At 38.5% G+C, this 14,833-nt stretch overlaps 1 protein-coding gene across 2 annotated transcripts in view; it reads left to right on the top strand.

Annotated features, from left to right (window-relative positions):
• Positions 1-9,523: 9,523 nt before the first annotated feature.
• The window catches only part of rad18 (RAD18 E3 ubiquitin protein ligase), a 28,628-nt gene continuing 23,318 nt past the window's right edge, over positions 9,524-14,833 (top strand). For both annotated transcript variants that reach the window (XM_072383153.1, XM_072383154.1), the window contains exons 1-4: positions 9,524-9,665; positions 11,886-11,964; positions 13,863-13,924; positions 14,719-14,789. In XM_072383153.1, coding sequence (XP_072239254.1) covers positions 9,615-9,665; positions 11,886-11,964; positions 13,863-13,924; positions 14,719-14,789 — 263 coding nt within the window. In that variant the 5' untranslated portion in view covers positions 9,524-9,614. The remainder of the gene's footprint in view (positions 9,666-11,885; positions 11,965-13,862; positions 13,925-14,718; positions 14,790-14,833) is intronic.

The following is a 14,833-nucleotide window of genomic DNA, read 5'->3' on the forward strand; positions in this document are numbered from 1 at the left end:
ATATATCAGCATGACACGTGTCAGCATACCTTAACTAAGCACAGTACATTTTAAATTCTCCTCTTGTCACCTAAGCACTTGTCACTGCCAACCTTATAGACCAAGTACAAAAAGGAGGGTAACAGAGGTGTGTTTGACAAATAAAAATTTAAGTTTTGTCAGAGATAGAATGTGAAATGATCTAATAAATTATTTAGATCACTTGGGGAAAAAGAAAAGAAAAAGAAGAAAAAAATCAATCAGACCAACAGCCCCCAAGCAAATTGCGGTGTGCCTCTGCAGAATGAGGTGTGCCATCATCAAGAACAGATGCTACAGTTGGGTTGAAAAATAAGTTGCATAAGCTATCTCTGTTGATCTAATTTGGCTTATAATTAATTTTGATTAATGCACAAATGAGAGCAAATGCTTCAATAAAGCATAATCTCTATCTGAGAGTCAGAGAAGAACAATATTATCATAACTTCTTGTTTGAACCTTCAGAGCCTTTTTCCCCCCATCTTATCCATATCAAAAATAATTAACACTTGAGCAGTCTTCAGATAAAAGCCCTGGAGGAGAAGTGATGAGCCGTAGATGATTTTTTTGCGCTCCATTCCCATGTAATTTACACTATTTAAAAAGCAAAAACTGATTGACACTGTCAAGCAAGTATTCTTAATAATGTTGGTGGGATCAAACCATGAACTCCAGCTACGAGAGAAAGATTAGACAAGATAAAGATGTCACAAGCAAGATAGAGAGAAAATCTCTTCTCTGAAAAATAATGTGAAAAACAGGCTTATTAGGTTTCTAATATTTTGCAGTCCAAAGACATCCATTAGGATCTGCATACAGGTCAGTATATTTAACTTTGATGTGATGCAGTTTCATCACAATTCTTTGACCTTACCACAATTTTTTTTTTTTAAAGTTGTCCGTTTCTGGGGATTTATAAAGCAAATGACTCTGACTGGTTTCCTTATGCATAAATAGAATGGAAGTCAATCAATAGACTGTCAAGGTTACAGCAGATGGCAACACCTCTAAATCCGGTGACATTTCCAGCTATGCCTACATCTTTGAAGTGCATGAGTGAAGCAGGGTAGTGCGCATACTGCATGCATAATAAATTAAGCTTGACGACACAGACGAGTCAGGCTTGTAGCTGTGTGCGTTTTGTCCACGCAAATATTCTCTTAAGTCACACCAAAGAGTGCATGACATGCCACACAGGCCACGCAAGATCAATGCACATTACTTTCGGTGTCACTCCCTGACAACAAGCAAGAGCACATAAATTGCACGTCAAAGTTCTTCAAATCTCATCATTGCATAGCTGGGGCAGAGGGGATCACTCTTTAATAGCAAATGTGATTATGTAAAAACAAATGATCCCATAATAACGTGATTAGATGTGAGTTAGGTTCCGCTTGTTGTTGATACGCCAAGTATGTACCTATGCTCCTTCTTTGTTTGTCAAACTAGCCATTCCTCAGGCACGATACAAATGTGTTTCATGTGATATCGTCTCGTCAGGAAGAAAAGCCTGGACTACAAATGAGCTGTTTCAGGCAGTTCATTAGCCGTGTTTACTGTGGGAGCGAATCCCTCCCTTTGGTGTGCACTTAGGTTCTTTATAATCCTGCAGACCTTGAAAGGGTTAACATACAACTTTAGGAAACTGCTGGCGTTTGAGCCGCAGCTACTCTGATTAAAACAAACACAGCCAAACAATAAGGGGAACCTAAGGTGCTGCCTTTCAAACAGCTCACGAATCTCTTTTTTTGCATTCGTTCTTTCTTGGATCTCTTAAACTACAATGTGGTTTAATTAGTGGAGGAAAAGCCAGTGCGCTACTTGCTCTAACAGAGATACACATATATGAACATGCACAAGCAGCCACTCTTGTTCCATTACAGGAGCAAAAAGTACAATAAAAACACATTGGGACAGTGTGAGGATCGCCATTAAACTTCCTAACATAGCAAAACACTGTTTGTTGCCATACTAATATTTGGAAGGTCATATATCACCACTTTTAGCATGAAAATATATAGCACAGTTGAGAAAAGAAAAAAAAGCTAATTAATGATGACTCTCTTTAACAAGTGTTCAGTTAAGCATGTCAGCGTGTGTCATTGACATGGCTGCTGCCATGTCTGTAACTGAGTCATACTGCATTCCATTTGGCTTGAAGTTGGATCTCAAAGCTGGAAATGATGTCACCCTGTACATGTTGCAAATCAGACAGCCAATATGATTTGCTCACCCCTCTGCTCAATGACCAAGCAAGCAATCCAGTTCGATAGCAACACTTTATGCTTTATTACGTGCATACCAACTCCACAGCAATATGTTTACTGACAGAGGCTGGACAGTGCTATGTGTGCCACTGATGTATTGAGACACAGACAGACGAAACTGCTAATTAACCATCGATTACCTCAGCTATTACAATTTATATTGCATAGGGCAGCAATGTTGATTTTTTTTTAAAGCCACAGATGGTGAAGTTCCTGAGACTTTCCAAGATTGGAATTTAATTTCAGGGGACATATCGATTGATATCTCCTATGGGGCGTCAGAGATTCTGACTTCCAAGTTCAAGTGAAACGCACCATAAGTGCTTAAGTGGGATAGTCATGTAGCCTGTACAATGGAAAATGAAAAAAAAAAAAAATTGTCACTGAATCATTTAATACCAGGATTTAAAGTTTATTTAGGTCTACGTTTAACTCTCTATCTGGTTCTGAGACTATACAGGCAGACTGAGACTGCAGATCAAGTGCTAAAAGCAAAGGAGGAGGGATTGCAGTGCTTGTTGACTACAGATGGTGTAATCCTTGACCAATAATGAGAAGGAGTGTCACTACACTCCAGATATTCAATTTTTCCTTGGGAGTTTCTGTGAATTTATGCCCCTGTGTTACCTGACCACGCTGCATGTGACATCATCAGCACACTTGTTGCCATGCTAAAAACAAACCAAACCATTGTATTCATGGTGATCTCTGGAGATTTCAACCACACCCTTCTTTTTGACCAAAATTTGTAGTTTATATGAAATAATTATAATCATTACAGACTATGCTTTTGGAGGTAACGACTGAAACAATATATTCCCAAGAATTTCTGAAACAAACACTGAAGGCATTAAAAGTCAAATTGCATAAACAGAGGAAGAAGAAATAACCTTTTATGTGAGTCTTGACCAGTATTGCACCTGCATCAGAAGACATGGAAGTCCCAAAGGGTTATTGTTGCCACCTGGCTCCTTCTAAATGACACAGCTGTACATTTCCTCTTAAAGCAAAGACCAGTAAAAAAAAGATTGTAACGTTAAATATATAACATCTAAAAATAACCAGTAAAAAAAGAGCTCTTTCATCAGCATGTTTAAAGACAAGACTGTGAGGCCACTGTTTCACACACGTATCTTGCTTCATCTGTTTCCACTAATTTCCCTGAGCTCCAACCATTGTTAAAATGCCAGACTGGTCTGGCTTTGTGCACTGGGCAACACAGGGCTAGATGACTCATTGCTAAGGGTCTCATTAGATATAGATATACCAGTGGAGAATAGATAACAGTGTAACACTGATAAAGCACAATACAGCTCTTTGACATCGTGTCAAGTGAACTGTGGATTGAGCTTTTCCTAAGTACATATTGTTAAGTCTGGAGAGTCACAAGTTTTATTGTCATATGAAGCTATTTTGTATCAATAAAATACGTCACATAAGGGTACCTGGATGTAACTTGTCATAAAGCACATGCTTTTCCAATAAGAGGTGTGTTCTCTGTTCTAGAGTAGCTGCATATTTGAGGAAAAAAAACGCAATGCAGAACATCTCACAGTGTGCTGCGGCACACTCCCATATTTTGAACCATTTGCCAAAGAAAATGAGCATCAGGTCATGACAAAGCATGATCTCACGCTGTTTTGTGATAGCAGAAATGTATGCCTCATATGTGATGATTGACTGGATTTACACCTAAATTCTAGACATGCTTCACTGGAGAGTAGAAGTGCTGAACAAGATTCCCCCCACAGATGTGTGTGTACAGATGCTACTCTGGCTCAGTGGTCAAATGTCTTAGTGTAATGGAATCAGCTGAAAAGCAGTCACCCTAAACTAAGCACAGAAAATTCCTTGAACTTTACACTTTAAAATATTCCTATTTAAATAAGAGTGTGTGATTGAGGCACGGCAATGTGGTTTTCTTTTTTTCATTGAAATTCCTCATCTTTTCTACTTGTCTCTTCTCTGCTTGAAGAGCGTTTGAAAGAAGCAGGGCTGCTTTAACATCTTATCTGCCCTCTTTAATAATAAGAACATACGAGGTGATTTTATGACATCAAAAGTTTCCATCGCAAATCCACTGATACCGAACTTTTCATGATGTGTAAACTTATCTCGTGCCCTGCAGACGTAGGAGAAATCAAAGTCTTTGGAATTTCAGATAAAGGATTATGCAAAGTTATAAGAATTCCTTTAAAGAGATATTTTTGTGTTTGTGCTAAACAACCCATCAAACGCAGTTTTCATTATTTTTGAATGTCTAAAAACTTGGCTGAAGTAGGATCTCATTGAGGTTCCTAAACGACTAAAGCTGGCTGCTTCTGATTGATCTTTCAAAGAAATCGTAAACCAAATAAAGTTGATTTATAATTGATGAAGGGAAAGAGAATTTAGGAATAATCCATACCCTATTAAAAGTTTCCTTACTTTAGTTTGAGGAATAGCCTCCAAATACACCAACAACATTTTGCTGACGTGCATCGTGATAATGTCTCCTCCATATGAAGAGAAAGTAGCCTAAAGATCAAAACAGAACATCAATCACACGTTCGATCCAACAAAATATCACAACACATTCAGTGAGCCAAAGATAACTGTTAACCACAGAGGATGAGTAATGCAACTCTGTGCTGAAGAGAACATCTAGAAATTCTAGACTTAATAGATTCAAGGAGAAATACCAAGTAATGCATTTAATTTGTGACACATTTCCAGTAAATGTGAAACTGAGAATCTCACAGGCATTCAGTGCATCATGTCATTCAGCTAATAGAAGCATATACTTCTGCTTGGCTGAGTATCCAATGATTAAAGACTCCGGCTGTCCAAACTCATCAGAATGTCTCTGCAAGAGTGCTGAAAAAAAGGCAGAGGTTGGTCAAACTCCTGCAGAAATCACCTGATACAAAGAAGACTTGATTTGATTTGAGCTGATAACCAGCCTATGTGTCGCTTCACGTGTTATTACCATTTTGCCCGAGCTTCTCTCATGCAGTTGTACATAATTTGTGGCATTTGAGAACATGAATTCATACCTTTTGTGATCATGAATTTAAATTAAACTGTGGCATGTCAGAGACAAACACACACACACACAGACTCACAAAGGGATTGTTTCAGAAGAAAGACTCCAGTCAGGAAAAGGCGGTGTAGAACTGCATGATGTTATCTTTGCCTGAAGGAGACCTATGATAACAAATTGGAGCAGGGAAGCTTGATTGGCCTTGACATTTACAATTTCATGGATACCTGAATCACTTTGGCTTTCTTAAATTCTAACCGGTGGGACACTACTTGTGCAAAAAATGTAATGCATGGCGAGGCAAGAATGAATAGAATCGATTTTCTGTCACGTGTCCTCTGAGAAATGCCAAACAAATGTGCAAATGGTCAGTGAATATCTCATGCTGTGCTTCCTCGTGAAGGCTAAATATTTCGTTAAATATCATTGTGGTTGCATTCTTTAGTGCTGGCACAGAGCTGTGGAGATAGTATAGGTCTGACTACAGACGAAAGCACTGCAAAGAGGTAGAATACTTGACTCTGAATGTGCTGCAGGAATATGTTGGCATAAGCATCTTCATGTTTGTCTGTATCTATATATATTCCTACATTCGTTGATTTCTATAACTTCTTTGATCTCATCTCTTCCTTGCTCCATCATAAGAATATAAAACTGGACCCTGGGTTCGTTCCAAATTGACCGGAAGAGCTAATCAAATCTACCTTTTTCTAATGTTAAGTTAGACATTTATGAACCTTTCAATGTCTTGTTTACATTAGCACAACTAATATTCAAACACAGATGATGTTTTTTTAGTAAACACTGTTTCGATACAAGCAGATGTTTATTTTTGCTAAATATTTTTCCCCTTTATATGAGACTACATCATCCGAATCCTTGTGTGTATTTTGAATTTGCGTCTAAGTGACTTTGCCGGTGTCATCTCAGACATGGAGCCATGCGGTCATCAAAATAGATGTAAGCACATAACAATGACTGAAAATTTTTTTAGAGATGCTTGGAGTATCTTTGTGCCCATTTCTCATAAAGCAACCTAAAATGATCCTTGCAAATAAAGAAGGAGCTGCAGAATTAGAAACACCGAGGGTACAACCTACTACTGTATAGGTACATGCCCAGGAACAATGGAGTCCAGAATGCAGGGATTCGATGGTGTAAGTGCCTTGTTAAGGATAAATGATCAATGATATTGAGGACTCTAATTGCTGTACATGATACAAGCTATCAGCAAGCAGTTGAACAACATCAGCTCTTTTTGCCACTGATTTAACTGGAGAAGTCACTTTACCAATACAGTGACTTCACTGTCACAGTCAGCATTTAGTCTGATGGCTTACAACAAAAAACATTTAATTTTGTCTTTCTTGTGTGTTCTGCAAACTCCAATTATTGTTTTTTGAAACTGAGGATGTTTGATGGGAATAATTTTGTTTGTTTGTCTGTTGGTACAGTACGCTACTCAAGTCAATGAAATTTCAGGAACTGGAAGAAGAGGTTTAAACTTCAACCATTATGCCAAGGAAATGTCAAAAAACATCACTTGGCCTATCTTATCTTAAACTGCATTAAGTCCAGTGCATAATGTTGTGATCCACTGGCCTCGGAAATCAGAGCTTGCAGTTGGGAGGTTGATGGCGTTCCAGTTTCAAGTCATATAACTAGTAGGATTTGCTCATTGTTGTGTTCACTTACCAGGCTAGCTAGCATTAGCAATTCAAGTTGATAACATAACATTATGTAACAGGGTAGACCTGTATTGGCAATGGATTGAGTGCATTTTCTGTGACACAAGTAGTGAATTTTTGTGGCGCATGTGTGGGTGTGGCTTTACAGACTGAGCGTGTGTGTGCAGTGATGGGCTAACCTGAAACAGGTGTGCTGGACATGACTTCAGCCAGCTTAATTACCCCCACACAGGCTCTCCTTCAATCTCCCTCTGCTCTTCTCTGTGACAGGTACCTGTGTGCATGTGCGCTGAGGTCTCGCTACCTAACAAACTGTAAATTGAATATCTTATCTTGTGTGAATCTCCCTCTGCTCCTCTCTGTGACAGTGTGACGTGGGCTGGAGTGGTCTAACGGTCAGACTGGAAGCAACCACAACGGCTGAGCAGTAGCAGCGCCTTGCAGCCACACAATGGAGTGCAGCAGTCCCCAGCAGCACAGCATACGGCGTCAGCAGCAGCAGCAGTGCAGCCACGCCGAGCCAGTGAACCGGCCCACGACCAGCCTGGTGAAGTGAAGCCGGCCAAACAGAATCCACACCTTCAGCCACCCCCCTCTAGTCTCTTTAGATTAATTTCCATTGGACTCGATTAACCATTAACATTTAAATATTCATAGATAGAAATAATAAAGGACTCATTTAAATTATACCTCTGGCTGGTTGTTGTGTTGCCCACTATCCACTGGCTGCTCAGTTGCTCGGACCGAAAAGAACACTTTACAATTACACCACATTTTGTGCATAGAAATGCCGTAGAAATATGTTCACTGAGGTTGGACTTTACTGACTGTTTGACTAATTAATTGTGACACAGCACGTTACCGAAGCTCTAATAAGCAGTTAATTACTGTAGCAATCAGTACTTATAATAGCATGGGCAGACATGGGATTTTGAGATTGGGGCTGACATGTTTCTCAGAAACCCAACTTTGAAACCAATAGATTTTTCCGACTGGGAACTTTAAAGTTGATACAGAAAAAATCATAGCGTTATCATTAAAAACCATAAAGGAAGTATTCTACAGTCATTTCTAGAAGTTACAAAATGATGTTAAACAGTGTGATGTGAGTGTGAGCTTTTTAGTTTAAAGTTCCTCAAGGCCAACTCTGCTAGGAGGATTTCAGCGCTAAATGTCTAAAGGTGGGCATGTAGAGCTTCAGGTTAAGATTGAACTAATCTCAATTTGAGCAATTTATTCTCACCATGTCAACAAACATGCTCACATACTGGCCGAGTAGCGGTGTGATGCCTATCTGCCTTTAATATTCAGTGTTGTAATTCTTTCATTTTAGTTGAGTACCACAAACATCTCGATCCTGGATTATCTATGGGTTTGCATGCCAAAAGTGTGTTTGCCTGTCTAAAGCCACCAAAAAACTTCACAACATTTAGCTCATGACTTTACCAGGACCGAATTTGAGTGTCTGAGAAACAACCGTTAAAGCCATGCAAAAGTAGAATAATATGTTTACAATTCTAAAACCTGTTTGTCGTTATTTGTATACTGTCAATGGTCATCCAGGATCAGTTGTGTACACATCAGCTGAAAAAAGAACAGTCAGCAATAGTAAGTCAGCGGTTCTGGAATACTAATTTTCCACTCTTCAGTTTTTTTGTTGGGGTCAGTGGTGGCTATCTTCCCCTTATCAACTTGATTTAGATTAATATTGCATTTTTGACGGCAGATATTTGAAAGCCAAACAAAAATGGAAGTTGGAATTGACTAGAGATGAAACTAATTTGTGAATCGTGTTGTTATTACACTGTGGCAAAAAGTCGGTCCATGCAATAATACGAAGACTTTTATTTTGCTATTTTAAAGCCATGCTCCAATTCAACATGTAGTTATATTTTTCATTCAAATCAAATATTGATTTATTTTTTTAATCTGAAACCTGATATGAACTGATATTCAAAGAGCTGTGATATCTCTAAATGATGCCATAAGCAGCATTCCTTTACTGTATATCTTATTTGACACAACATAACTCACAATCCTTAAATACTTACTTTTACGATGTGCGCGTGTTGCATTTGGTGTACATCGAAATAATGAATAATAGCTCAGCTTCACAGGAATTTCTTCATCTACTTACCCATAATGGCCAATAAACTTGTTCGTTCCACTGGAGAAACACAAAAAGGGCAAATGGTGCAAGAGATCAGACGCTATCAAATCTTCTATTAGAGCTAAAACTTAGGACAGCTTTTATTGTTATTTAAACTCATAACGGTTAAACGCTTAACGGTTCTCAACAATGTTACCAAGAATAGCGTGGTTTCTGGAATTTTCACTTAAGAAGTTTCACTTAATTATTGAATTACATAGTGCATACATAACTTAAAAATGATTTAAAACCTGTAAACTGGAGTTGAAAGGTGTCCCCCTTGAGGATATTTGGAGGATATTTCTTCGCTTTCAATGTCCCAGCTGCGCGGAATGCAGCACACGTATTTGTGCATCGGCGGAAGTTGATAGGTGACGTCAGTTTGCAATCTTTCGAGCGGGATACTACAGTTCACAGAAATAAAGGAAGTGTTGCTAACTTTCCAAACACAGCACTTCAGTGTCCTTATCATGGCCCGTCAGATTGAAGCGGATTTACCACCTAGTCTTGTCTGTCTGAAAGTAAGTCATCGTCGTATTTATGTTATAATATGTGCCTGTTTGACTGAAACTCTGGTTACTAGCCCATTGCTAGGAAAAAGAAAACACCAGCTAGCATTAAAGTATATCCATGAATGTTTAGTTAATAAAACAGTTTATAAAACATATATCTGTCCAGATCTTCGTTTTATAACTTACTGACCGCAATACCTTTGTTTATGTGACCTAAGCTAATTTATTAGCAACAAACACATAGCGTATTACTTACAGAAGTATTGTTAGTATTGTTGATAGTAAATGTTGATCATAGCTTCTGAACCGAGTTGGAATCCTGCTTAACGGTTCCCAACGTACACGTAACGACAACCTAAAACGTGATCCAAACGTGTTAAAAGTCACTTAAGGGAGCACAAGAAGTCACTTCAGACGATGCAAAGTTCCTTAGGAATGCTGCTGGACCATCCGGAGAGTAAATCAGCTGCTGTTTACTGTATGTTTACAACATTAATTGTCAGGCAAACCGTGACTACAAACAATATCAAAATAAAAAAAAAAAGGAATTACTTCAGTTGGAAAATGTTCATTCGGCATTTTTATACTGCCAATGAATGATTACACGAATAAGTGAAAAGTAAACAAATCACTGATGTGATATAAAACAATTTTACTTAATAACTGAAGTGGTTGGCTTTGTTAAACATGCTCTAAAGAAATCAAGAAGGTCGTTTTTTTTTTTTTTTCTCAGATGAAGTAAAGGAAATAAAATATATAGGATGATGAGCCAAAGGAAACACAGAACAGTACACAGTTAGAACATCCTCTGGTTTCTCTCACAGCTTGAGTTATTTCAAGTGTGGACTTTAGCAATGAAAAACAACAGTCTTCATCAGTCGGGTTCCAACTTTCTTGTATACCGTGTAGCTTCGCGGGATGGAGCTTTATTATGGGCCACATTTTTCACTTTATACCATAAATCTTCAATGAGATTACGATCCAGACTGTTTGCTGGTGGGGTCATTGAGTTAATGTGTCTTCCCTGAGGAAAACTTTGAACACACTTTGCTTTTTGGGCAATTCCATTTATCATTCTAAATCATACCTCAGCATCACTAAACCACCTTTTGTTTGATGTAATGAGAATAATGTCCAAATTTCCAATGTCAACCTGTGTATTTCCTGCAGAGTTAGATGAATAAAAAGATACTTTATTGATCCTGAAGGAAATTGTAGATGCCAGAATTTAATGCAACCTCCCTTGGTCCTTTAACTGACATCAACCCCATATCATCAATGACTGTGGAATTTTAGCTTGCTTTCTTCAGGCAGTCCTCTTCATATGTTTCATTGGACCCACACCAAACAAAAGCTCGTGCACCATCTTCTTCTCCAATGCAGATTGAAGTTTTATCACTGAATATCACTTTCATCCCGTTATTGACAGTCCATGAATGCTTTATTTAGTTCCTCCTGTAACCTCGTTTCATTCTGCTTTATTTAAAAAAAAAAAAAAAAAAAAAAGTTTAGGCACATTTTTCAAAGCCACAATCTTCAGCTATTCAGTAAAATATTTTTGTCATATATGGTTTTCTTAATTGTAATTACAAAAGCTCAATGAACGTCCTTTAAGTATCGCGATTGTCAATTATTTTTATTGTCTTTTCCATTAGAACATGCACAAATGATAGTAGGTTAAACAAGTTTGCTGGTGGTTTAAAATGATACTGTGAAATTATGATGACCAGCTTTTGTTGCTGCCTTAAAAATAAATAACTGGCATGCAACAATCGATGGTTCGTTTTTGTCTGGTTACATTAGTAACAGATATATCGTTTGCCACCATTTTACAGCAAATCCAAAAGTTCCCTTCCTGCGATGCATGTTCTTGAGATGCAGTAGGCTCACAATTAGAAGTTAATTGCATTAAGATAAAGAAGAGTTTCTGTAAAACCTTTGCAGAAGAAGGAAGTGCAAATGGTTGAAATGAAAAAAACAGATTTGAACATGTTTCATCCAGCTGTTTCTATAGAAGTGATTGAAATGGATTTTAAACAATAACCAAACGATTGCCATCAGCTCAAATATTTGTATTATAAATAGGAGCTGAGGTAGATGTAGCATGCAATGTTTAACATAAACATGGTCATTATATGTAGTTTTCATCTTTATACTTGTTCTGTTATTCCATTCTTTGGTATATGTTTTGGGGATGTTTTTTTAACTCTGTGTTCTGCTCATCTACAGAATGTTGACACGCTGCTGCGGTGTCCTATTTGCTTTGACTTCCTCAGCATTTCAATGATGTCTAAATGCTCACACAACTGTAAGTAAGAAGCAGGCCGGCTTTTTCGAGTGATTCCTATTCATGTGACTCTCACAAATTTAATAGAGCTCTCTGTGTATAAAGGAAAGTCCACTGAGTGGCTTGTATAGTAACATAAAATTGAGCTGAATTGTTTGGAAAACTGTTAGAAGGCATTTTAGAGTGGTAACAAAATGAGCTATCCACCTGTGTGTTCCTGTCTGTATGGAGTTATGCTAAACTGTTTGACAGAAAAAAGTCATTTCAAAGAGGCAGAAGAGCTTCTGACGGGTAATGAAGGAGCTGATTCAAGTCAAAGTTTGCCTTCCACCGGGAATTTTGACAGGAGCTGGGCTGTCGCACATGTTGGCTGTAGCGTCATACATAAGTGATACATCAGCTGATTTCGCCATGCTGCTGTCTCTGGGCTCCTCTTTTAGTTTTCTGCTTACGTTTCTGAATTACCTCGACTCGTCTTTACTGCACTGCAGCAGGACTGTGCAAAACTGAACATTTTGACTTTTTTTCTTATGTCAAATGACTCGAGTATCTCTTTGTTTATATTGGGAGGAAAATGCTTTGGAAAATACTTTATCTGCTTTAGAAAGACTTTAACCCATTCAGACCTAATGGTGTTTTTTTTTAAAAAGCATCCCAGGGTTTCCCCGCCCTCACACATAAAGTGATTGGATTTCTACTGATGCACACACTCTACTCATTCTACCTGTTGGCTAAGCTGTGCCAACACTTCACACTTAGGAATATTTAATTGGTCTACAGAATACTGAAGAGGTGTGGGTTGCAGCCATTCTCCTTCAGACTTTCTCCTCAAAACATGCTTCCATACTGTTTTTCTTTCCAGCTCCTTGTCTTCTTTGTCATGTGCGATGTTTTTCTGCCTGTAGTTTAATTCAGGCATGTGTGTAGTCGGCACATTCAGTCTCACCTGCTACAACTATTTTGGCTTCGTGGGATCAGGCACAGAGGAACCCGCCCTGTAATTTTCCCACCTCCTTTAGAAACTATGAAATGAAAATGAGAGGTGAAACCATTGGCTATGTTTATCCATCCAATTCAGTTAATCCAATTCAGCGTGTTGGGGGGCCTGGAGCCTGTCCCAGCTGTCAGTGGGCGAGAGGCCCCTGGACGATTCGCCAGTCCATCACAGGGTCACACAACGAGATGAGTGAGAAAAAAAACAACCATGCAAACTTACACTCACTCCGTGGGTCAGTTTATGTTTATCCATATTTTACAAATGAAAAAAAAAAAATCCCCGTTGTCTGTCCTGAACATGATACGATTGAAAGGTAACATCCCTCAAACATCGCTCCGGGTCTGGAAGAAAGATACTTGTGTACTGTACATCTGGTCTGAATACATTAATGCAGTACACATGGTTTCAAAGCACCAAATGTGGAGAGGAGGGGGGGGGACGCTGAGGGGGGCCCTCAGGAAAAAGCAAGGTGGCCGCCCTGTGTGCTGAGTTGCCTGTCTCCTGATCAGGAGTGGAAAACAACTGAGTCAGATCTGCAGGGAGGCTCTGTTGCCAATTGTATTGAGTAACTAAATTGACTCACTTTTCTTGTTGTTTGTATGTTGTTGTTTTTTTTTCCCTTCAGTGTTTTTCTCTCCGTTCTGTGTGCACATGCAGACTCTGCACGTTACAATGGCAACAAACTGTTTTTGGCATATATATATATACATAAATTAGACAGATTTAACATGCATTGTTTAGCTTTGTAGACTTTACACATACGTGCTGGTGTATAAACTGCAGGCAGTGATGCTGTGATGGATTAATATTTCTCCTATCTTATTGGCTCTAAATCTAAAAGCTTGATGGGCTTGAGAGGAGGTGGTGAAGCTATCTGCTGGCAGATTAAGAATGACTAATTCTGTTTTGTCTCATTTTGCAGTTTGCTCGTTGTGCATCAGAAAGTTTCTGTCCTATAAGCTGCAATGTCCAGTTTGCAATTCGGTAAGTATGGAACGTGAGTGGAATGCATAGTCGCACCTGCATAATCATGAAAAATCATTATCTCTGTAGGAATGACGCGTTTGGAAAATTAATCAGCCTCTATTCAGATGATCAGTTACTCATTCAAGAGCCTAGTCGAGCAAAAGTGCCTCAAATTTAAGCCCCAAAAAAGTTTCATATCACTGTAAACAGCTGAATATGTTTGAGCTCCACTCACATTTATTTCGGCAATGACAAATGGGAGAAAATAAGCCCCAGAGTGAGATGTGTATATATATATATATATATATTAGGGATGAACCGATTGTGGGACGGTACCAATTGTTTTTGTGCATTATGAAATAAAACAATAATAGAAAAACAAAGCGGTGTTTCAGCCCCTCGTCATACTTTCTATGAATGAACACCAATTCTTCCTCACAGATGTATTGACAAACTTTTATTATTATTTATATTATGCGCTCTCACATGAGAAAACGGATGATAATTTGTGTGAGAAACGAAGGTTTCAAAAGCCCCTTTAGCCTGTTTACCTATGGCCTACTTAATGATGTTTCAGTGCTTGGCTGGACAAATAAAAGGCTCTCGTGAGAAATAAATTGCCTGTTATGAAAGTAGGCTGCCACCTATTAGATATTTGCTGAATCTGCAGCTGCAGACGAATCGTGTCCGTTTCAGGGCAAAGTCCAGTGTTGGGCCAACAGATTTGTGCATCCCTGATTACCGTATATGTTGGACAGTGTTGTAATTTATAACCCTAAATTTTCTTTATAACTCACCTCTTCCTCTTCTAGCAAATGACAGAACAAGATCTGAGAAACAACCGCTTATTGGACGACTTGGTCGCAAACTTTCAAGCTGCAAGGTAACACGAGTCATTTACCCCAATACTGTTAGAATGATATATAT

This window comes from Leuresthes tenuis, unplaced genomic scaffold, assembly GCF_036924035.1.
Source record: "Leuresthes tenuis unplaced genomic scaffold, fLeuTen1.0.hap1 SCAF_3, whole genome shotgun sequence".
In the NCBI taxonomy this organism is placed as follows: Eukaryota; Metazoa; Chordata; class Actinopteri; order Atheriniformes; family Atherinopsidae; genus Leuresthes; species Leuresthes tenuis.